Source organism: Chiroxiphia lanceolata, chromosome 6 (genome assembly GCF_009829145.1).
Source record: "Chiroxiphia lanceolata isolate bChiLan1 chromosome 6, bChiLan1.pri, whole genome shotgun sequence".
Lineage (NCBI taxonomy): Eukaryota > Metazoa > Chordata > Aves > Passeriformes > Pipridae > Chiroxiphia > Chiroxiphia lanceolata.
In genome coordinates, this window is record NC_045642.1 from 43,099,165 (window position 1) to 43,124,409 (window position 25,245).

The 25,245-nt window shown below is 40.2% G+C and overlaps 1 protein-coding gene across 22 annotated transcripts in view; it reads left to right on the forward strand.

Moving 5' to 3' along the window:
• The window catches only part of NRXN3 (neurexin 3), a 1,006,081-nt gene that overhangs the window by 102,017 nt on the left and 878,819 nt on the right, over nucleotides 1–25,245 (forward strand). For 21 of the 22 annotated variants that reach the window (XM_032692472.1, XM_032692493.1, XM_032692495.1 and 18 more), the window contains 2 exons: nucleotides 8,796–8,825; nucleotides 11,170–11,181. In XM_032692472.1, the coding sequence (XP_032548363.1) occupies nucleotides 8,796–8,825; nucleotides 11,170–11,181 (42 nt within the window). Of the gene's footprint in view, nucleotides 1–8,795; nucleotides 8,826–11,169; nucleotides 11,182–18,386; nucleotides 18,406–25,245 lie in introns of those variants that run through there. The other variant, XM_032692484.1, reaches the window with a different exon arrangement.

Consider the following 25,245-nt stretch of genomic DNA (forward strand, 5'->3'; position numbering starts at 1 on the left):
CATGTCAGCTGGCAACAGTGGGGTTGGAAGTGGCCAAATGGCAAATGTTTCTTGGCATGCCTTGGAAAGAAAGGCTTTTTCAACTGTAACATTGAATATTTTCAGCTACCTAGGGGATGAAACTGTACCATCTCTGCCCCAATCTGAGGTGTCCAGGAACTCCTGTTTCCTTTTTTCTTGGCTGGATCTAACAGGACATGCACTAAAGACTTAGGGTCACAAGTATCTCCACCACACCATACCCTGAAGATGTTGATGTCTGTGGCAGAGGAGGATGGTTGAATTGAGAAGGCATAGCCTTGCTGTGCTCTACTAGTAGGACTCATGATATTATACCAAGAACAACATCAGGGACATCTCATGGTGTGCAGGAGATGATAGCATCATTAGTAAGGGCCCAAGCAGAGGTAGCACATCTAGTGCCACAGGACCATACTGCTGTGGGCACCATCCTGCTCCCTGACTGCTCTTCTGCCCCACTGCCCTGTTATTCTCATAATTTATATACTTGGATGTGCATTTTTTATTCTCCCCATTGCTCATATGCGTGTTCTTATTCTCAGGACTGCTGTGTGCTTTGTCACGTGGATTTCTAGTCATATGTGAATGCTCTTTTTCATGTGCTTCCTCACTCTTCCCAATGTTTTCAGTCTGACAGTTAACCACACCTCATTATAGGGCTCTGTCACTGTTTACTCCTATGAGGTCTCATCCTTCTACTCAGCTCACCCTTGGGGGGGTATGCTAGCACTGCTATGTGACTGGGCAGGGACTTAGACCTCAGGAGGTTTGGGTCTACACTTCCCCTCTGCCGAGCTGTGCAGAGACTTTCCACCTATTTGGCTTTCCACCTGATCTGTATTGTGAGGACAGAGCCCCAGGCCCCTGTCAAAATGGTTACTTTAACCATCCACTGTTTGAAAGACAAATTAGGGATTTTATGAGCTAGTGGTAACTACTACAGGCAGCAGAAGGGCCGTAAAGAGCCCGCTGATTAACTAAGTATTCATTATTGCTGAATAGACTGGTTAGAACTAATTCCCCGGTAAGAGGAGGTAGCTGTGAATAGGCTGGGGCTGGCAGCAGTGGGGACCACCGGGTTCTGCTGAGTGCAGTTTCTGCAAGGTGCAAAGAAGTTGGTTTTGTTCAAAGTAAATGGAACTGTGTGGCATGAGCCTTTCCTGGATGTGAGGTCTCTGCTTGTGAAGAAGAGTGCTCTAGCAACAGGGCCTCACGTGCTATGCTTGTTTAAAGAGCCAACTTGATCCCATCAGGCTTATTTCACAAATGAAAGAAGTTTGTTAGATGTTAACTCACCTGTCCTACAAATGTTATATGCTCAGTCATGAAATAACAACACCATATTGTAAGCAGTGCTCTGGAGTTGGGATTGTTGCTGTCTGCACTCAGCTGGGTCACTGACTCGCTGTGTCATGTAGAGGAGAAATAACTTCTCCTTTCAGTACTTCAGTTTTCCCTTTGGAGTTACAGCTACAGTCTCACCTCACCTTCACAACATGCTTAGAGTGCTTGGGCTGAACACTGTGGAGGTTAAGAGCCTTAATACAGAGGTTAAGTGCCTTGGCTGCGAAGTGGTGTGCAGCACAGACTAGAATGGATGCCTCTGTCACCTCTGTACAATATCTGCTCCTTTCTTTGCTCCTTGTATTCTTTACCAGTGGTGTAGGTTCTGAAAGGTAAATAGTTGGGAAAAGACCAGTAGGTCAAGGAGCAAGTTATATGCTCCTGTCTCACTTAGATATTTTTTTTAGTGGAAGAATATATGCAGGAGAAAGAACAAATTATGGGTTCTTGATATTATGATGGCTGTTACTCATACCTGGAGGGTGTCAAAGTTTAAATAGTGCTCTTCCTATTCATACCATGCTTATTTCCACTGTTGGAGAGATCTTAGATGTTTATGGGGAGGTGGCTAAGAGATAAAGTTCTGGTAATTTTGATGTCATGATTTTACTGCTGACTAGAGTTTGCATGTAAGTGAATGGGCACAACCCAGTAGACATTACCTGGGTAGTTCCCTGAGGAAAAATTAGTCCTTGTTTGCCTGAGCAACTCTTTCATAAAGATACAGAGATCCTTGAAAGCACAAGCACTAGCACATTTTGGATACAGGTCTTTAATCTTTTAAGCTCCATCTTTAAAGGCTTCTTTTCCTTCTTCATCTCGGGGCTGCTGTTTTACTTGGTTTCCCTAATTCCATGTCATAGGGTCATTTAAGCAGTACCTGTATACTGGCTTCTGCTTCTTTAAAGAAAAACTCTGCTTTCTGGGCATGAAAATGATGGGTTTCAGCCCATCTGAAGTTTCCTATTTTCAGAAGGTACTAGATCAGAATAGGAATCCATCTATGCTGTATCTTTAGTGCCATTCATCAGGTGTTTGAAACCAGTATGTACAGGCTTAGGCTCTTCTTCATAGGTGCCACCATTATTTTCATTCTTGCATGCCCTTTGCACAGGGTATTGTCCCCTAATTGGATTTTTTTGCACTGAAATCTGAATGTTTTTCAGTTCCATGCACACCTGTTTGCAACAATGTGGCAGTAGTAGTGATCACTGGGGTCAGAGCAAGAATTCCTCTGTCCCAGAAGTGTCTTTTTATGAAAGTAGATGCTTTGGAGGAAGATGAAGAAACTATGTTAGAATAGGTCTTGTCCTGATCCATTTGTGCGTTCTGGTAGTTACCAATTTAAGGACTTTCTGACCTGATACTGCATCCAGTTTGTGTTGTTCTATAGTCATTGATTAACATCTTTTCTGTGGATCTGTCCACTCTTTGTTTTTCCTAATCTACTTAAAATTTTCACCTCCACTGTATCCTGTGATGACAAGTCCCATTGTTTAATCATTGAAATGTGGAAAATACTTTATTTCAGCTGTTTTTATACCTGTTACTTGAGAATTTAATTCAGTGACTCCTACTCCTTGTGTTCCCCACAAACTGGGAAAAGGATATTTCCTGTTCACCTGCTCTGTCTTAATTGGGATTTTCCCACTATCACATATATAGTCAGATATGTCTTTTCTAAGCTGAAGAATTCTATTCCATAGCTAACAGTTCTTTCCCCAACTTGTACACCTCCTTGATCAGGTGCTCTGATTTGCAGTGATACACATCTTCTTATGGATCAGCCATAAAAGATGGTCGTTCACCCTCAGGTCTTGCTACCTGCACACATTCTCTTGTACTCACGGCCATCTATGTGAGCACTTGCATGTTTGCTTTCATGCTTTCAAACATCATCGTGTTTGTAGCCCTCCCCGTGTGAATACTTCTAGGAGTATGCCACATGCAATGTCGGAATACTGTTTCTGCCTGGGGTGAAAGGGGATAGTGTTGTTCAATCACTATTGCTTCCATAGACGGGGGGGTAAACAACTTTCTCTTTGACTTCTACCTCGTGCTCTTATTCCTTTGATCACTCAGAGAAGATGCCACTCACCCTAACTCACTGCCACTGATAATGACAAAACCTATCCTGGAATTACATAGCAGAGGAAGGAAAGGGGATGGAAAAGAGGAGCTAGCACAGCTGTTGTGTGTAATTGGATTGGAAGTGGGCCTGCGGCTACAATAACAAAACTGCACTCCCGACTGGCCTCTCTGCTGGGGCCTGAGAGCAGCCCCTTGGCTGTTGTGCATGTCATGGTTGAATCAAAGAAAACTGACCGCTCCCTAGCTTGTGCTACTTCTTTGCCCAGCTTGGAAAAAAAAAGGCACCATGTATGCGAGCAGCCAAGGAATGAGGTCACCCTCTTGGCAAAGCTGACCTGTCTAACAGGTAAAAAGTCTTAACAGGGCTGCAGAATGATTTTTCCTCTTTATCCATTCTTTACATCTCTCAAGACAAGGGTTTTGCTCCTTCCTCTGAGTCCTACCCTTTGGCCCTGCTGGAATGCCCTTTTTTTTTTTAGGTACCTGGGGATTCTTAGGGAATTTTCCTTGGACTTTGGGTTTTAGAAAGCCTCAAGATGGCTATTTTGTGAGCGACCACGTGGAAGACAAGGTGCTTGTCAGCTTTCCTCATGAACTAGAAAAGGGAACTGTTGATGGAGCTGGAGCATGAGGCTCACAGTAAAGAAAGGCCTGTTTGTTAAAGAATTGCTAGTTTTATGAAGTTCGGAAAGGAGATGAAAACAACAGACTCCATTACTCATCACAGTGCTCTTCTCTGTAGTGGATGTCATTTTATTTCTGTAAGAATCCCTGGTTTGTGTGCTTTCTTTCTTCAGCTTTGCCATAAAGGATTGTTGTGTATATGCTGGACTAGAGGGCCTGATGTCCTATCTCAGACATATATTGCAGCTGGCCCTGTTTTTGTCTGAATGGGTCATGGAACTTGATACCAAGAAAAAGGATGCTCTATGGGCAAGCTTGCCCCAGGGGAGATCTGGGTTGCTGCTGCTGCCTGACAGTCTCTTTTCCCATTCATTAAGAGCTTTTGGGCTAATCATCTGGCAGCATCATTAAAAGGGAAATACTGAGGCTGCCTGCCTTAACAGAGCAATTGAGCAGTGCATGCACACCCACACACACAGGCACACCCCCAGAGCATGGGCCCAGTAGTACGGGACAAGCTGTAATTAACTAGATGAAGGAGTCCATCTTCCTTTGTTACTGCAATCCCTTGTCATTCTCAGCTGGTTTTGTGCTATCCCCACCTTTTATTTTCCATTTTAAGTCCTAAGTATCAAAATGGGGGGGTAAATAGGATTCAAACTGCCTCCAAGGTTTCCCTCAATTTCTCCTCCACACTGGAAATTGCCCCTAGCAATTCCTTGAAGATGAAGACTGCTGTTTAACTACATTGCTCTTTCATATCATTAAACTCTGAAGCCACTTTTAAAAATGTCCTTCTGGGTTCGTAAGATCCAGTGTTGGCCCTTGGTACTTTGTACAATTAGAGCTTGATTTTACTATTTTGATATAGAAAGCAGATGGTTCACAGATTTTTTTAAAAAAAGTAGTTCTTTGAAATGTTACTTCGAGATCAAGGGAGATTAATAATAACTTTTAAGAAAATAATACTGATTTGGTAGTAGGTTAAAGAAATATTAAAAAAACTCCCAGACCTAAATAGGAAAAATCCGTTGTGGCAGGCATAAATCATGGCCAGAGACCAGAGTTTATGTGTCTGTCTGCCCTCAGCAATGGACATATTATTTTAATAACAAATTGATGTTCTGAAGAAGCAGGCCAGTTTTGCTTCACATTACTGCCAAATGTCTGAAGAAGCTGGGGCTCCAGAGGCTGAGCACAAGCAGATGCTTATCAGCATCTAAAAAACCTGTTGAGAGTCTTCTTCTGAAACCATGGATTGTCCTTACTGTGGCGCATATTTGAAGTTCATGAATAGAAAATCACCAGATTCTTGACTTGGACATAAAATTTCTTTACAGACAGATAAGTAATTTATTCTGAGGCTTTCCTTTTTCAGAGCACTTGCTACCCACCATTTTTGTTGGGCAGCAGTTGTGCCCAACCAGTAAATTATTATAAGGATGACTAGATTGGTTTAGAAGCTTGCAATCCCTTGACCATTTGAGTTCATGCAGATTTGTGTAAACATTTTCCTAGTTCTACACTGTCTGGGTTTGCAGTTCTGAGGCTATAATCAGGGTTTCTTGTTGAACAAATCTAAGATTAAAGGGAAAGTATGTTTTCCTGGATTTAGGTGGAAACTCAGGTTTTCTTATAGGATTCCTCTGAAATGGGATGGCTATTGGCGCAAACAATGGTAGAATATGTAAATAACATTCTTTGGGGCCTGATGAGTTCATCTAGCATCCTGAGCCTGCTGAAAACTTTGCTGGTCTTTATGACTGATGCCCAAATAGCATGATTATACATGTCCCCACTATTCTGGCAACGTCTGGTCAAGTTTGCAGGTCTGAACAATGCATACAATTAAACTCTTGCGTTTGTCATGTCTTGAAACTGATGTAAAGGTGAGACAAGTATGTCAGTTCATGTATTCTATGTTTATTTTACTCTGACTAATTTGAGGCCTTTGTTACACATGCTGCAAATGTCACAGATTTTATATATCAGTGGTTGAAGGTTTTGGTTAATGACATTTTGTTGGAGATAAACACACTTATTTTCACTCCTACTTGGAATTGCAAGGGAGGAAAATTTTCAGATGAGAAAAGCTGATATGTTATTTCATAATGTTATATTATTATTCTATCTAATAATAAATCTAGAATCCTGTTGGTGTTCTCTTTGTTAAAATAAGGATCTGTGTTGATGAACAATTTAAGATATAGTATTGATTTTTTGCTCCATCTCCAAATCTACCCTCCTTTTTCTTCACATTTTAAAAAGGAAAAAGTAGCGTTGAGGGGCAGTGCACTATTTTTCATTTATCTCCCTGCTTTCATTGTCCAGTTGGGACTGGAAGATCAAGAGGTATATACAATACCACAGCTGCTATTGTATTTCCAATTTATGAAGAAGCAGAAAGTGTCAGAACATTTCTTAAGGACACTTCCTTCGAAGACATTTGAACCAAGGCTAAACCAGGGACCACAGTAGTGGGTATATTTGGGGGTTGCACTCACTCAGCTGCAGGCAAAAGGCTTGGGGCTGCATCTGGCTGATGTACCTGACAGATAGGGCACACAGCATTGGCCTTCTGGGGATAAAGGACAAAAAGGGGTGTTGACATTCCTGACATTTTGAGGTTTTTTTATAGCTCCTCTGTGGCTGGTGGAGAGAGAAGGGATCTTCTTATGGTGTGATTCAGGATGTTTAATGCAGACTCTTGCTTTTAACCTTCTCTGGAGGTTTCTCTTCATCCGTGTTCAAGTGGACAAAACCCCTGCCAGCTCCAGCAGCTGCATCTGTTGGTGCTGGGCCTCTTAGGCATGACTTTCCTTTCCCACGGTCTACAAGGGCTGAGGACCCCTATCTCTGCTTCAGATCTAACGTTCTCTCCCTGTTCAGCCAGCTTCAGCTACATACCATTGGGACACCTTCTAGCCTTTTCTCTTTTTATGCCATTGCTACAGGGTCTCTGTGTGTTATAGGTCCTAACAGTTATACTTTTGTCTTCTTACCTTTTAAAGTGCCTTTCAAGTGTCCTTTTGGTCAGACCTAAGATTTGCCTATCAAGAATGATGGGGTTAGTGACCATAAATAGAGATACAAATTCACTGAATTATATCTTCCAAATTAAACCAGAAATGTCCTACAGTATCAAATCTGCTATGTTTATTTATAGCTAAAAGAGCTAAAAAAATCTAAACCTATGTTGTGTTTCTGATTATTTTTCTAAATCCACAATAATCTTCAAGAACATTAAGATATTTGCATTCCTTAGACTGTACAATTATTAATCCCCTTATCTGGCTTGGAGTTCTCTGTGGGTGAATATATTCTTAGGATGATCTGGATTTTAGATTTCTTCAGCCAATGTAAAGGAAAAATATAAAAGAGAGAGAAATAAACAAATTCAAACTCAGCATGCTGCTTGTTGAAAATTCTCATTCTAATAAATTCATTTGACCTCTCAGCCTCTGTGAAATTAAAAAGTCACAGCCTTGTTTGATTAAAAAACGGACTTAAGATATGGGGTGTGTGTGTTGTGTGTGCATCTATCAAAACCCCTGCCATACTAAGTGCTATGAGAGGCAAGAGATATGGAGAAGTAATCAAGCTCAGGGAAGTTGGTTAGGGAACCGAGTACAAGAGGGGTCACTTATGGCTTGAGTGGGAAGGACTTGATTTTTGTTATATTAGGTCTGTGATATCTTCTATCACAAAATTGACTGATGGGTCACTTAATGCTTAATGGCTTGGGCATGAATATATGTACAATAGTACCTAAACAATGTTTGTGTAAAAAAAAATTGTACAGTAAACATATTTGAAAATTTGGCCTAGAAATGGATTTTAATTGAAACAAACAAGGTTTGTGCCAGAAAGAATTATCAAACCAAAAGATTGGAGCAGCCCAAGTAAACACAATAACTGTCTATAGAGGTGACAGTGACTGTCACTACTGAGGGGAGCTGTACTGCTCTCTGGCTTTACCTTCAGTTATGAAACCAAAGAGTAGATTCAGCTGTAGAGCCATAAAGTAACACAGTGCCCTAGGAAAGTGAGTCTGCACATCTTCCCAGAAAGGGAATGGAGGTGTATTTTAATAGGTTACTGGTAATTTTTTTAATCCTTACTATGTCTGGTGTACTGGTGTCTAATTAGTAAGTGTGAGCAATCTTGACAGACTCCTAAAAATACATTATGAAGCCACACATTCAAGAATGAGGATAGCTTTGTGTATGTGTATGCACTTAGCCAAGATGTTTCATCTGGAGCAGATGTGGTGTGATCATGGCCTCCCTTTTACTGACCAGTGCACCCTTGAATTTAAAGTCTTCAGCTGAGGAGAAGTTATTTCTGTATCTCTTCAGAGAAGCAAATGCTCTCTTGCAGACTCTCATTGCAGACCTTGGCTTTCATAGCCCATTTAGCTGTACTGGTGTGCAGTGCCTCTGGAGTTGCCCTCCAAGGGATATGCTGAACCTCAAACACAGTTCTGCAAGGACCAGCAGGTATTTTCTGCCTGCAACAGATGTTTTCCTGCTCAGTGTGGAAAGCAGCACCTGTAAATGTTTGTGTCCTGTGTGCTACACCCATACTTGATCTAATTCAAGTATGTGAGCTCCAATCCTGACAGGTATTGGACTGCGACCAGTGTGCATGGATATTGCTGCTTCTTTTTCAGTTTTCTTTTTCTCTTACTTCCTCTCTCTCTCTCTCTCTTAAAGGCCTCTCACACCTGATGATGGGTGAACAAGGTAAGTCCTTTGACTTTCTCTTTGTTTCAGTCACTGATCATGAAAGAGCTTTGTCTCTGCTACTTTTCTGAGCTGGGCTTTGCATAACAAAAGCAACTAAGCCTACTGAGTGCCAGTCAAGCCATGTGCATTTTTGCCTCTTTGTCCCATGAGCCAAGGCTACTGATCAGCCTGGGACTCAGGGACCCAGGAGGGAGCATGAAATGATTCCATGGACAGAAAAGAGGTATGCTTCCCCCTTCCATGCAGCCCACCAGTTATTTTATCTTGCCATTTATTTCTTCTTGTGCCAGCTGTAATGACTCCCACTTCTGCCTACTAAATGTAGACCTCAGTGCTGGTCTTCATTTTCAAGAGTGCAATTATTACAAAAAGTATGTTAATTGCCCTCATGGCATGATCCTAACTCATTATGAATCCTGAGGAAAATTGCATATAATGGCTGGTTGTCCTGTGTCTGCAATTTAAAATACTCAAATGTGCACAGAACAAAATGGTTTAGAAGAACAACAGGGCTAACCCCAGAATGGGCTACAAATGGGATCTAGGCCCAGATCAGAGATCATATTTCAATATCTCAGCTTGCAGTGAGTTACAGATCTATTGATGGTGACATGATGGAATCATTACTCCCATTTTGCACTACAAGAGTGTGGAGTAAGAAGCTGGTGAGGACAGGTGAAGTGAGGAGAGGTGTGATTCTGTTTTCCTCTGACAGTGCCAGAGGCAGTGCTGACATGGGTACACAGAAGTTAGCAGCACTACTGATGCCTTCTAGTCTTGTGAATGCAGAAGTGAAACTATTAAAGACTTAATGCAAGGTGTGTGCACGTGGTGCATTAGAAAGACCAGACCAATTGTTTGTCTGTGGGGAGACAATGTGAGTTTTGACTCTAAAGCCTGATGAGGCTTTCCTAGACTAGATGTACACAAAAGTTTTGGGGTTTTTTTGCTGTTAAGTGTGCACATATCTGAGGTTAGACACTCCAATTAGTTAATAAGATAGAACATAGTTCATGTGAAGGCTCAAGAGTAATTAGGTGCTTCAATAAAAGAGAAATAGTTTCTGTGTATCTCAACGAAATGTAGAGAGGCTTAGGACATAATCAATTTTTATTCTGTTGGTCAATCTGTTCTGAGGTCATGAAAGGTTGGGAAACAATCAGAAGTGAAGTTGGGGCTCACTTATCAGTTTCTGTAGTGCTTAAAATCTCTGTGTTGTAGGAAAGGTAGGGAAACTGAGCTTTTTATGGGTGCATGTCAAGACCACAGTGGTTGGCATGTGGAGCATTTGGCTAAACTCTGGGAAGCACTGAGCTCCTTCTCTGTCACCAATGACTGTTCAACTGGTCACATGACTCAGAGGTAACACCTGTTGAGGGAGCATCCAGCAGAGAGGTCCCTTCAGCATATCCTAGTTACTCAGGATACGGTTGAGTATGGCAAGCTGTTAACAGAGGAAGGCATGTTGGAAGTGATCAGGACAGTGAACTTTGATGGCCACTTTCATTCTCAGTAACACTGAACATTTCTTTGTAGTAGTCCGTGATTTAGCACTGTATTATATAAACAGTTGCGCTTGGCCATTTAAATTAAAAGTTGCAACCCAGCTGGCTCATGAAGACTTGCATGACCTATCCAGGCCTGTATGATCATCAGTACTTTCTATACTCCCTTGTCTGGCAAAAAGATGTGAAAACTATTGGCTTTTGGCACCTTTAGCCACCCTTGTTTATCTGACACATTGGGGAGCAATGGCTTCTCTTTTCTTGCTAACAAACTCACAGATAGTGCTTTTGATAAATATTTACTCTCTATAAAAATATGATAGATATAAAATATGTAAATATATATATGTGGGTAAATATGCAATGTCAACATTATATACAAATATATTTGCTCTGGTAGGTGAGATGTGTTTAGCAAATATATAACCGTGAGATTTATTTTTTTTCTGTACTGTTCTGTTGTTTCCCTTGCTGTTTTGAATTTGACGCAGACTGAGGCATATCACTGGCTCATGCTATTGCATGAGCAGTTTGCATTTCTCAGTAGAAAATCAAAGCCAAAGGGCTTAACCAAGCCACTGCTGGTTGTACTGTTGGTGGTTTAAGCTTTGCTTTGTGCTTTAGTTGTGGTATGTCTGTTGTATTTCCCTTTGCATTGTGTTTTGCTGGGTTTGGCTGCTACGTAAATATGCTCATTTCCTTGTTTTTCTAAGTATGGCCAGTGACATATTTTTCTGTTTTTTTATGCTTTCTCCTTCTCTTCTCTTTTGCCTTCTCCATGATGGATACCCTTCTTGTTCCTCCTCTTAACTGGACGCGCATCTTCCTGTCTGTAGGTAGAAGTAAAGGTAGAGATTGCATTCTTTCTAAGACTTCATTGCTTGTACAATGTTTTTTAATGGACAAACTGTATTTCTATGAATGTGTTTCATATTGGAAATTAATGCTTTTATTTTTAAGTCTCTTAACAATCTTTTGTATTGAATTATGGAGGAAATATTTATTAAGATGAATGCTTTGAGGCCTTCTTAAGAGATGTTATTTTTCTCCCTGTTCACACTAAGTGTGGGTGGCTCAGTGTCAGGCTGTCTGTAGCTGGTGATACTGGGGTGCAAAGGGGATTGTCAGTTCAGTCAAAGACAGAGCCAGAGGCCAGTGAGCTGATAATGCTGACTCTTGCACTGGAGTGATGCCACTACTGCTAATTTTGGCACTGGTGTTGGTGGAAGCAGAACCTGGGCTTGTCCACCACCCTTCAACAATGGAGGTCTTTTGAGCTATCATTTCTCCCTCCAGATCTGCTTCCCATCCTTTCTCTTGGTGCAAAGTGTTTTGCAAAGAGAAACTGAGTTCCAAAAATCTGCAGAGGAAACAGAAGTGATCAGCTCTGCTAAACAGTGAGGTGCATTTCCTTTGCAGCTCAGTACAGCACAGGGCATGCAAGCTGTTCTGGAGCTCGAACTTGCTCTTCTTCACACCTATCTTAGGCATGCAGAGGGCAGTCATCCATCCCTAATCAAACTGTCAAAAAGACAAAATGCTTCAAACCTGCTGTGGGTCTCCAGTTCGACTGGAAGGAGGGGTAAAGATTAATTGATAAATTATAAGCATGGCTTGAGAAAAATCTTTTTTTTTTTGGTCCTATTTTCCAATGAGATAGAAAGATTAAAAGGTTTTGTTATGTTGAGGCTTACACAACGAGTACATTGCTGAAGAATTGATCTATTGATCAGCATGGTTTGAACCTGTTGGAGGATGTTGGTTGTGTCCATGCTCATAAGATATTGGGGAATGAAATGACCAGTTGTGCAACTATGAATTTGGGAGATATTCAGAGCTATCTTCTTAGCAATAGGTGAACATCAGAACATAATAATCAGATATATACACTGTAAAAAATATGAGAACCTAATGCTTCTAAGCACACATACAAAATGTAACTGTACCTCAACACAGCTGCCAGTAATTCAGTTAGCTGATGTATGGCTTAGTGTGATTTAAGGGTGCTTGTAGATCAGGTCAAGTCTTTGTGTAGTGTTTAGCTCATGTTGCTCCCTTCTTTTCTTGGGTGGCATTTGTGCTGCAGGCCAGCCTACGTAGGACTAAGCTGAAAGTCTTTTCCAAGGCAAAACTCCTAACTGAGCTGGTAGGCATGAGGATTATAATATATAGTTCACAATTAATTCAAATGTACTGAAACTTAATTTATCATATCATTGAGTGAAAATATCATTTCACTTCTCAGCTGTGTGTAGTTTTTAACCCTAGTTATACCGAGTGACTTCATCAGAGAACCATCACTCTGCGAGAAAAATGGCATTGCTTTCAGAGGGCTCAAATTGTAATTTCAAACTCACGCATGGCCTTCATCTCACAGAGAAGGTGGTACCAGACCTCTTAATGATTGCATGGAAGGTTCATATTTTTTTGGCATTCTTGCAGTTTTTAGTAAAAACTGGCAACAACTCTGTCTCATGCCACATATGGAGCCAAAGGATGTGATGCATTTGATTTAATTTTGGGTATAATGTATTTGATTTCATAAAACCTCTTCTCAACATATTACTATGTGCAAGTATGTGAGCTTGCATTCATCATTTGAAACAAGTGTTTCATTAGTTGTTTTCATTGTAGTAAAGCATCTATAATTTTAAAACATCCGGGAGATTTTAATTTTTTTTTAATAAGTTCCTGGAAAGTTCAGTAAGATGAAGTGTAGGTGTACTGGGGTAATGGCTGGAGTAGTTGAGATACCACTTGCATTTAAACAAACCGAGTGCATATGCATTGTTTGTGTTTTTATTTGATGTATAGAACTGGTTGTGGAGGTGAGGTAAATGTGTGATGAGCAGGGAGGACTTCTATTTAGTTTGGCATGAATTGCTGAATACAACTTCTCTTCTGGAGAGGTATTGACAATTAAGGAACAATTATATTAAGTTTATTTCCCTAACACTCCCCTACAAGTAAATGACACCAAAGAAAATCATAAATATCCAATTCTAATTTGTTGTTGTAGTAGAGTTAATGTGTAGTCATGTTCTTCCATATAATTTGTTCTTTTGTAACCCTTTGTCAGGGAAATGATTATTTGCCTTTTTACTACCTTTCACGGTTGTCTTATGTATGCAGTCGGTTTTGTTTTACCATCACTCTTGATTTAGATCTGACTTTTTTTGAGATTCATGTCCCTATTTAAAATTGTCAGTATTCCTAATGGGAATTTGAGGTTTTTGGTAAATGAAATACTTTGTCTTCTTGAAGGCAGTAGCAAAGTTCACATTGAATCCAGTGAACCAAGAACCCAAAGAACTGAAAAGTCCTAAATGTCTTCTCTGACACAGAGAATGACAGTGAGGTATGGCTGGTTTCTGGATGTGCAGATGTGCACAGGACACCCCTGTAGCAGCCATGCAGTCTGCAGACTGCTGATTCTTCTCTAAGGCACGTGGGTCCTTCCTTCCATCAGCAACTGTGCTTGGTGTGAAAAACTGTACAGTGGCACACTCATTTTCAGTGTGAAGAAGGTCTTTTCTTCATTCTCAGAGAGAAATGAAAGACTACTCACATATTTCAGGGGTGGGACATTTTTAAGTGCATGTCGTGTAGAACAAAGGCTACCGCCAATGTCCTTGTGTAATAATCAGCCTTACAAGATCAGATTATCTCCCTTGGTCCTACCTACTCAAGTAGATTTTTTGAGTCTTGAAAAGTTTAACATTGCTCTCAGAGAGCAGTGTGAGGTTCTTATTTTTTGAAATTGTTCAATAATATTGATCTGAAGGTAATGGCACAGAAAAAATGAAATAGGATTTGTAAGCTTGAATAGAAGGAAATGACTGGACCTTACTGATCTGGAAAATAATTTCAAGTTCTTTTTCACCAGTACAACCATTAGGATTTGTATTGACTTTCTTCAGAAATAGTGTGGCCAGCGGGACTAGGGAAAGGATCATCCCTCTCTACTTGGCACTGGTGAGGCTGCACCACAAGTGCTGTGTCCAGTTCTGGGCCCACCCCACCCGCTACAAGAAAGACACTGAGGTGCTGGAGTGTTTCCAGAAAAGGACAACAAAGCTGGTGAGTGGTCTGGAGCACAAGTCTTAGGAGGAGTGTCTGAGAGAGCTGGGGTTGCTTAGCCTGGAGAAAAGAAGGCTCAAGGAGACCTTATCACTCTCTATAACTGCCTGAAAGGAGGTTATAGCAAACTCTAGGAGTCAGACTCTTCTCCCAGGTAACAAGTGATAGAATGAGGGGAAGTAGCCTCAGGTTGCACCAGGGGAGGTTTAGATTGGATATTAGGAAAAGTTTCTTTATGGACAGGGTTATCAACATTGGAACAGGCTGCGCAGAGACTTGTTTGACTCACCAATCCTGGAGAAGTTTAAAAGACATGTAGATATGGTGCTTATGCTGGGTTAATGGCTGGACTCGATGACCCTAAAGGTCTTTTACAACCTAAATGGTTCTATGTAAATAAGTCCATCTGAATGGCCAAGAGTTTATGCAAATGTTGAAGTCAAGCATCACTAACAAATTCAATCATTTGTGCTCTATAAATGTCTAATTATACAAGGGGAAAACCAACACTATGTTCATCATGCCAGCCTTGGCAGTAGTTTTTAAGCTCTGCTTTGCCCTGTAAAGTATCTTAGTATTTCGGTTTTAAATGTGAATATTGTATAGTTTTGTTTTCTACACTTAAAAGTATTAAGGAAAGGACTCTAAAATATGTGTGGTAGTGGGTTTGTTTTCCTTTAGTGGGAAAAAAATCCTGCATTATTGTAAGGATAGTGACTTTCAGTTTTAACTTTACTCTTAATGACTGTTTAAAAAAATCAAGCATTTTATTTTATGGTTAGCTAATACTGAATCTGCAAAACTTGTTTGATAGAATCAATACTTCTTGAATGAAGATGTCATTCTTCTGAAATGTTTTTGTAGGTAAATTTTTGATGCTGGTTTCTTATTTTATTTAGGGAAGAAGTAAATATTTTAATGTAATTCATAGAAATCTGAGATAATTGATAGTTGATGAATTTCAAATGTAAGATATTGGGGACGTTTCTGCAAGTGTTCATCCTATTTTGTTTTATTCCAGAGCTGATGACATTTTCTGAACTTTGGGGAATGAAGTCACTTAAATGTTCAATATCAGCTAATGCAAAGGAATAGATGTCTTATTCTTCTTTTTATACCTCTTTGTTATATATTTATGAAGGCAAACATATGAGACATTAAATAGGACATTTCTGGTAAATTATTTTCTGTTTGTGCATATGAGCATGTGTGTTTACAAATAATCTGCATGCATAAGATATTTAATAGTGTGTTAAATATTTTGTAGTTTATAGGTAACTAGTTTTTTCTTATGTTTTCTTTCTGCCTTATTTTAAAACGGTGTCTTCCTGAAGTGTGAATAAACAGCTGATTCTTTGCTGGCTTTCATTTTCATTAAGAAGAACGATTCCTGTGAAAGTTAAAGGCATTGTGGTTGCCTTGTGTGTAAACAGGAGCTAAAATACTGTCATCTTAGGTTGTATTGTAGTCTTCTGTTTTCAGTGAGGCTCAGGTTTCACTCTGCCCAGAGAGAGTATTTAATTGATATCATTGAAAGGCTTTTTTTTTCCTTCCTCTGTTTTCTTCATTTGAGGCATTCAGTGTTGTGCAGAGATGCAGAGGTAGCAAAACAGGACACATGCTTTGTAAAAGGCAGGCTAATAGCACTTCTGACGGACATCTGATTTTTAAAGTGCTGTATCTTTCATTAAAATTTACATGTAAAGTAAGGGCAAGCACAGTGACATGAAAGCTAATGCAAGTTGCACATCTTGACATAATAACAATCACAAGAAACTGGAGATCCCAGATGGCAGCTTGGCCTTTGCCATCCTTTTAATAAGCTACTAACAGCTAATTATTGCACTGTTATGGGCAAGTTAATTTACTGTTGACTATCTTAAAGAGACATTGTGCCTTTTCCTGGCATTTAGGTTTTTCAGTTTATTTTGAGAGTGTTTTTTTCCCTGCAGATTGGAGTCCTTCCAGTGGACAGTAACAAAGAGGCAAAAAAGCAGAGAGGGAAATGAAACATAATAAGCAGTGTTTTCTTTGGTAATAGCAGAATACAGGGTTGTGGGGTTTTGGGCTTTTCTAGGGCATGAGTTTAGAGCTGAAAAGAACACCAGCGTGTGTATTAGATCTAGGATTAAGGTTTTGCATTTAACAGAGTTAAATGCAGATTTAGATTTATAGTTAAAAATAAATAGAACGTCTTTCCCTTAAATAATTTAAGCTTGAAATTCTGAAAATAAGCTAAACTACAAATAGAAAATCAAAATTACAAGTTCATTTATTTTGCCAGAGATGATTTGAAGGCAAAATTTCAACTCATACATCTGAAAGCTAAAATGTTCACTGTATTTTGGAAAAATCCTTCATTTTAATGTTACCTGGTTGTTATAATGCAAGGAAGGAGTGTTATCTGTAAAACATAAAATTTTTAAAGTGATCTTTTCCTTCTTACAGTTGAAAGGGACATTCAATAACGAGACCAGAGAGAAGTTTTGATCTAAGAACCTATTTAGGAATGAAGGAACAGCTGCAGTTTAAATGGACTCTAATTCTCACAGTTAATGCTGTTTTGTGAGCGCATGATTCTCCGTGATAACGTTTGGGAGGAGTGTGGTGGGTAATAGCTTATTTCCCGTGCTTTATGGTAATGCAGCAAAATGGTGATAATGCCATCAGGAACTGAAATAGACCCTGTTACACACATCAGACAACCCTGCAAAAATAGGAAACCCTGTGAAACGGGAGTTTCCTGTTTTAAGGCTCATTGTGGTCTTCTCTGGACTAAAGTGATAGCGTTGTGGTATTGAACAGTTTAGAAAATATGTGCCACGTAACCTGGATCTTATACATTAAGAATAAGGGCTTAGAAACAGCAGCCTTATTTGCAGCGCTTTACCAGATAATACATGTTTTGACTAGAGATTAGTGAATGCATGCCATGCAAATGGTTGTAAAACTATTACTGTGAAGAAGGTCATGCCTCTTCAAATCGTGGGATATAACGCACACAGTATCATTGCTGTCAGTTATTAAGTCATGTCTAATGGTGCGTGATTTTCCCCACATCAGTATTCTGGGTTTTCATTCTGATTTTGGCAATGCACATCTTCCTGTGACACCCAGCACCTTTCGTTTATGTGGCTGTACTCATCACTTTCATGGAGCTACAGCCCCTTCTCATGCTGGTTTTCATCTCCACATTTGTTTCAAGAGCCTTGATAGTTTTGAGTGCACATATCCAAATAGAAATCAGTACTGATAGGCTATGAAATAAGGGAGGATAATAGAAAATACCGCTGCAGAGAGCAAGGAATCATGTGTGAACACAGCACTCACAGGTCGTAACATATTCATTTGTTTTTGAAGCCTTTTTGTTTCAAAATTTATGTTACAGATGACCTATCCTGCTAGTTGTGCTGAGTCTATTGTGTTCCATAAATTGCCAGAGAAGCCCGTAGAAATAAACAGTGTTTTGAACCTGGGAATGTGTTGTGTACCTGCAGGAATAAAATCCAAAAATTCTGTTTTAGAAGGATTTTCTGTGAGATGCTGGTCTTATACTAGATATGCTTTTTATACTGAGACGTTTGATGTAATGGTATTTAGAGGCATATTTTTCTCTGCTCTGAAAGGATTTTATTATGGTACACCTGATACTGAAGCAGAGGAAATGCACTCACGTAAAAGAAATACTGCAGGGAAGAATCTGACTCTGAAATTGTTCCAACACTAACCTGAGAGATTCTGGATCATTCTCACTGAATGATGGCCTCAGTTCTCTTGTTAAAGGCTGCAAAGCATTTGGTAGAAATGGTTCTGTACCAGCTCTGGTTTGTGGGGAAAGGCTTTAAACAGAACTGGTACTTTTAGAATTTGTGTACACAGTTGTCACCATTAAAAAAGTCAGTAGCATTTGCCAAGCAGTACAACACAGTGGTGCCTGAGATATCACCTCCTCTCCTACAGTAGAGCAAGAAGATGGTATGTAGTATTTGTAGGTAAGTGTTTACGATTTCATTCTGTCAATTGCATGCATTTTAATTGAGCTTTTCTCTCAAGTCACAGTTTGACTGGGGATCTGCTTATGGGTCAGATTATTTCTAAAGCAAAGCATGATTCCTTTTAATGGACCAAATTCTTTTTACTGAAGACTTTAAAAAACATTTCAGTATTTGTTCTAAAATAATATAGTTTTGTGATTGTTCATTGTTAGTAGTGGTAACAAAAATGTATAATTTTATAAAATAATTGTGTTTGAAAGAGAGCTGTGGTTTTATTAGGTACAGTGAATCATATTAAGCCAGCGTTATGAAGCACACACCTTATTCCCCTTATTACTGTTATATTAATAATGACCAGGTTGATGATGAATGTTCTGATCACCAGCTGGGATCAGATAATTACATTTGATTATGTAAAGAGTTAGTTGCTATAAGCCTTGAAATATTAAAACTTGGCTAGAATAAATATCACTGAAGAACCTTTGTCTTTTACATGTGTATTCAGCTGCCAGTTCTCTAAGCAATTCTTGGTTCACTCGATAATGTTGGGAATCAAACTGTGAACAGTTATTTTCCAGCCCTGTGAATGTTGATAAAAGGATCTTGCATAGCTGCTGGCTTGTCCTGTGAGGGGAGAGCACATTGCTGCATCGCAGCGCAGGGATTACAGCCTCTCGTTTAGCTCTGCATTAAAGATTTGCAAGCTTTTTTAAAACCCAGGGCAGCACCTAGATCACCATACATTTGCATTTCCCAGCTCTGACAAAGGGCACACACGTTTCAGGCACCAGTGCCTTGCAGGACTGGCCAGCTCCATCATCCAAATAATACGTCTGTCTGACCATTTTAATATTTATTTTGAATAACCTTATTCTGCAGATAGTGCCAATGAAGTCTGCAGGCATGTGGGGCAAACTGGTCTATACATGTTCTTTATCCTTCAGTTTACCACATTATTTTTCCCCCAGAATTTGTTCAGTTCCTAGATATCCATTGATTTGTCTTTCGCCTGTTGCTAAATTGATGAAAAGACACATAACTTTTGTTACTTGTCTCCTGAAGTACTGTTATAAAGAACACTTTCTGGCATTGATCATCCGCAATTTGAACAGAATAGCATTTTTGCCACAATGTGACAGACCATTTATGCCAGATTGTGGAAAAAGTCTTTGCCTAAAGTTGGAAAAATCAAAATGCACAGATCGTAAGGCTGTCTTTAGAAATAACTTGCTTTGCGTACTCAATTCCAGGCTCAGCATTTCAATTTCTCAGTCAATTTTATATTACTAGATATGATACTAGAGACGTGATTAGTAATTCTTCTTTGCTGCATTCTTGTACTGTACTCTTTCTCTCTATTGACTCCATCTTTAAAATAAATGTATTTTATGAGAAATCTCCTATGCTGCACTGTCTGTCCATAATGCAACGAATATATTGTGTGGAAGATGTGCTTATTGTATTGTCAGCCAAAAGTATGACTTTTTTCTGTTAGTGCTAGTTCCCTTTGATTTCCCAAATACTGATAATTTTTTTTTTATGGTTGGGGGAAAGAGTGGAGACATAATCTCAGATTTTTCTTTAGTTTTGTCTTCTAAGGTACTTTTATTTAAACCAGTGCAGTTTTCTTGCTAATTTTCTCCTTCAGGTGTTTGCTATCAATCTTCTGGGTTAAACTTTGTGCTATTCCATCAGGCAAGTTTGGTAAATGTTGATCAGTGCATGAAATCAGTTCTTAAATGGTTGCAAAATTGCCTTCCTTCAGACTGTTTTGATCACAAGGGCTTTCAAGTGTCAAAGTCATTTGGAGAACTAGATAGATAAAATGCATGAGCACTAAGCTTTTTCCGGGATAGAATAAATAAATGTGTTTTCTACTGCCTTTGATAGTGATTTGTTAAAAAGAAAAAAAAAGAAAGGCAATGATATTAAATATTTACAAGAGTGATTTAGTTGTGTAATCTTGTGCTATGCATCCCTGTTTAACAGTGAAATCAGCTACTGCTGAAGTAAATGCCATTAAACTGGTAGTTCTGTGAAGGTCACTGCCTATACAATGTCAAAGCAATTTACAGAGAATAATGATTTTTGTCAGCTTTCCAATGTACCCATGTCCCTCCTTTTTGTCTCCTTTTCCAAAAATAACCCAAAATAAATTTATTTCAGAAATCACTTTGTCTCTCACTCTTTTCCCATCTGACTGATTTTGGAGCTTGAAACCTCTTAACAAGTTTCCATATTGATGTGCTCAGTGGATAGACACTGATTTCCTTCTTTTTGGCATTGAGCTTGTTACAGCTCTATTTTCTGGGATTTCCACTTGGCCATTTCTCAGCAGTTCATTTTAAGAGATACTGAGTTATGACCTCCACTCTTATGAATGATTGCTTTTCCTCCCCTGTGCTATTTCCAGCCATATCTGTCTGTGAATCTCCTAAAAAAATTCTCTTTGTTTTGTGTGCCGATTGTTTGTCATCAGCGCACATGTAGCATGTTGACAACCTACCAACCTCCTGAACTGGTAAGTGTATCATAAATACTTGGAGTACATTCCTGAAAAGCATCATGCTTAGTGGGGAGGCCTCAGAAGTGAGAGGGGTGTCTGTGGCTCTGCATCTGGCTTTCCCTGCGAATTGTCGGGGCCTTTGTGCCTCTGTGGCAGTGGAGTGGGGACAAAAGCCCTTCACCACCGCACAAGGAGGCTGCTGCATTGACACTTACAGAGTGTCCTGAAAACAATGCACAATAAGTACAAAGCATTATCATTCAGCTTCACATTCATCCAGTAAGAAGGTTAATTATTTGTTTTCCTTGTTTTACAGTTGAATAAGCAGAAGCACAGGGAGATGGAGAGAGCTGGAGGAGAACAGGCAATAAATGCCAGAGTTCTCTTGTCCATTTCTGTTTCTGTAAGCACCAATGCAATCTGTTTTATAAACCACCAGATAACTTGCTTGTTCTACTAGGGCCTCTCTCAATTAGATTCCACTTGCTAAAGCAATACTCTACAAAGATTAAAACTGTATTTATCTGTTGATAAACACATACATGATTGCAGAAATAGCAATCGTATTTTAAAAAGGGAACAACACATATTCTCTTTGAAAAAAATCTGCAGAATGGAAAAACCTATCATAATGCAGAGGTGCCGCAAGTGTGCTGTGTAAGGATTTTGTTGGGGAAGTATGTATGAGCACACAGAGGCAATGTGGGTTTCTCCTCGAAGGCATGAATTTTAAGGACAAATGTAAAAGAATTTAACGAAAGAGTGTAAATCTTTTTTCAGTTATGAGTGAGAAGAATGGATGTACAGCATCAGCAGTGGAAAAAGGGAAGGTGTGGAAACAGAAGGAAGTGCAGTAGAAACATACATACTCTTGTCTGGGACGAGTGTCTCAGAGTAAGTGGTGGGAGAAGAATCTACTGTGAACAATGATCTGCTGGACAGAATGAAGTGGGAAGATAACATTACAATATTTTTTGCTGAATATTAGAAAGCTAGATATTGGTAGCTAATTTTGGTTCTTTGATTTTTGTGACATCTCATTCCACAGTGCAATAGGAGAAGACTAAAGCCTTCATTTACTGACATGGCTTTTCATGGCCTTCCCTTCTAGGCCCATTAGCAGACCTTTCATATGTTGTGAAAGAGGCTAGTTCAGCAGGGTGTCTGGAATAGATATGTATGAGCATGGTTGAAACAGGCCTTGTGATTTTCTTTGGTCTGTTTGATCTGGTTCTTTGTCGCTTTTTATGCAAGTCTATGATTAACACTGAGTTCTTCCCATAATGCTGGCAATTATCTCACAGGTGAAAGGATTAAGAAAGAGCAGTGAGAATTACACTGGGATTAAATAAGACTGCCTTTGGAGTGTGTTTGTGGTGAGGGATTTTTTTTTCTCTAAGCAAAGAGAAAGGAGAGAAGCTAGCTCAGCCTTCAGGTCTCTCTAGGGAGGAAAGTAATACCCTTTAATATGGAAAAGTGGCATCTCAGCTTGGGAGGAGGTCATGCTGAGAAAGGAAAGGTGATGTTTAGGCACAAGATTTAGAGTCCTCAGTTCAGTTCTTGGTTGCTCTGATTTTGCTTCAGACTGTTCTGATTGCCCACAGTGAACTTAAGTTTGTCCATGTGTGAAATGGAAGTGGAGATAACTTTCCTGTCTTCTGTTGCATGAAACTAAATTAATTACTCTGTGAAGGAACAAGGATCAGAATGGGAACGGTTTCAGGAATGGAAAAAAATATACAGCGATTGAAGGGACTTTATTATACAGACTTTGCAGTTCTTATGTGTTTACAAATATGTACACTGTATGTTTCCCTGAGATTTGTACTTCCCGGGCTTGCCCAGGCATGCTGGCTCCCTGCTTCCCTCTCTGAGTGGCTGAGAAGGCTGCAGAGAGGAGAGAGCTACCATTCTGCTGTTCCTCCCTCTTCACCTGAGTCCCTATCCCTATTCGTTTCCCTGGTTGTCTGTCTCATGCTCCATCCCGTTTTCTGGTGCATTCCATACCAGAGCTCATAAAACCCTTCTGCACTCCCATTAAACTCGGCATTTCATTACAACCTCAGACCTCGCTGGACCCTTTTGTGCAGTGCTGGGGCCTTTCTCCCCTCCCCCATGGACCTTAGCATTACTCTGTAAGTGTGCTAGGTTTTGGGTAGTAGGTACAAAAGAAGAAGAGTATTCTCCTCATGCCCCATGCTGTGGTCACACATTCGACCACATTATGTCAGATGTGTTGTGTTATTTCAGTCCCTCTCTTACTTCTCCCACTGAGTAATGAGTGGGGCAGACACAATGCTGGTAAAAATGGGGGGCTCAGCCCTCTCTTGGGATGAGAAGAGAAATTGCCCCATGGGACTGGCATGCTCAGACTCTGTAGGGGCAACACAGCTTGCAGGCTGGGTCATGCTGCACCGTATCTGCAAACTGGCCTGGAGACTGGCCTGTGCTCCTCCAGGCCTAGCAGATGTCACTATGGGCAGGAGCCTGGACTTCGGGCTGCAGCCCTGAGCAAAGAGTTTCGTTCACCTTTAGCCCTGTTCTTCACCTCTTCTGACTCTGGCACCACTTGGGTTTACAGTGCAGCACTGCCTGAAGATCCTAGAGAAATTGTGCTTTGGTGCCGAGAAAGCAAATAATGCCAGAAAACAGGAGACGAATTATGGGATTGGGGCAAAAACTCCAGCAGGTGCTCTGCTGAATGTGTGCATGATGGGAACAGTGGCATGCAGGGTCCATGCTAACCTCAGTATTGCTGAAGAGGCTTAGGTGTTTCTCACAAAGATATAGCAGCTCTGCTTTCAAATGGAATTAAGCTTTTACACTCAGAGCAGTTTATTTTTCATAGAATCGTATAATCATAGAATAGTGTGGTTTGGAAGGGACCTTTAAATGCCATCTAGTCTAACTCCCCTGCAAAGAGCAGGGACATCTTCAACCAGATGATGTTGCTCAGAGCCTCATTCCAACCTGACCTTGAATGTTTCCAGGGATGAGGCATCCACCACCTCTCTGGGCAACCTGTTCCAAGTGTTTCATCACCCTCATTGTGAAAAATTTCTTCCCTATATCTAGATTAAATCTACCCTCCTTTAGTTTAAAACCATTAGGCCCTGTCCTGTCACTCACTGCAGGCCCTTCTAAAATGTCTGTTCCTGAGACTGATTAGTTGCAGCTTGTACTACTCAAAGAATAGATTGGAAGGATGTTCTCTATTCCTACGCAGGGTAGTTGAAGCCAAAGGGAGGCAAGTTAATATTTGGGGTGCTGACTTCCCACCTTGGGGCTGTATCTTGCCTCTGAACCTGCTGTTTGCTCTCCACTTTGCAGCTTCCAGCTTTTGGGAGTCATTGCTGCCCAAGCAGCAGCTGTGGCAGCAGTGACTGATAGGCACCTAACATATTTCACCTGGGTGTGACACCTTCAGAGAAGTGACCAGGGCAGAAAGTCTTTTTGTCCTACCCTTGCTACTACTCTCACTTTATGTTTCATCACTGTGTGTGCTGTCCCCATTCCCTCAAGACTTTTAGCTCTGTTCTTAGGGACTGCAATCACAACAGTGGCTATGACTGTATGGTCTTTACCCTTCTACATTACATAAACCAAGAAAGAGCCAGTTAATGTTTGTTGTCATTGCTTTTGTGGTGTCAGACATATTCTGATCTTACTAATTCTGCTCTGGTTCTAAGTTAGAGTAGTTTTGCTCTTCTATCAGTTAAGTGCGCATAACTCTGGGCCTTCAACAAGTAGGGTTTGTTTGGACAGCAGAGCTAAAACCAAGATACACTGGTAGAGCTGTGAAGAGGAGGTACTATGTAATCACTCAGAGCACTTAGTATTTCCCACTCAACAGAAGAAGACAGTGAAGGACAGAGACTACCTGATTTTCCACAGAGATAAAAGTGAACTACTAAGGCTGGGAACAGAGCCCAGAGAGTCAGATTCCTGTTGGCACAGAGCTACAGAGCTGAGTGCACTTTCAGCAGAACACACTAGGTACCGCAAGTCACATCGAAGTCACATTAGAAGTGAGCGTAAGGAATGATATTATTCTTACATAATGTAGAATTTGCTTCTGTTGCATTTTCTTAGTCTTTCACAGGCATCTAATATTAATTAAAAAGTCCCAACTGCATTTGAGACACTGTCTTGCCAAGAAATGGGGAGATTACCTTTCATTGTATATAAAAATTTCACTTTGTTAGTAGAGTGCTTTAAAGAAAGGGGGAAACACTGGAAGAACAAGACTGATTAATGGGTCTCTTATTACAAGATTATCTGTCTTTTTACTGAGCTTTGTATTTAGTACATGGCCAGTCTCTAGTTACAGG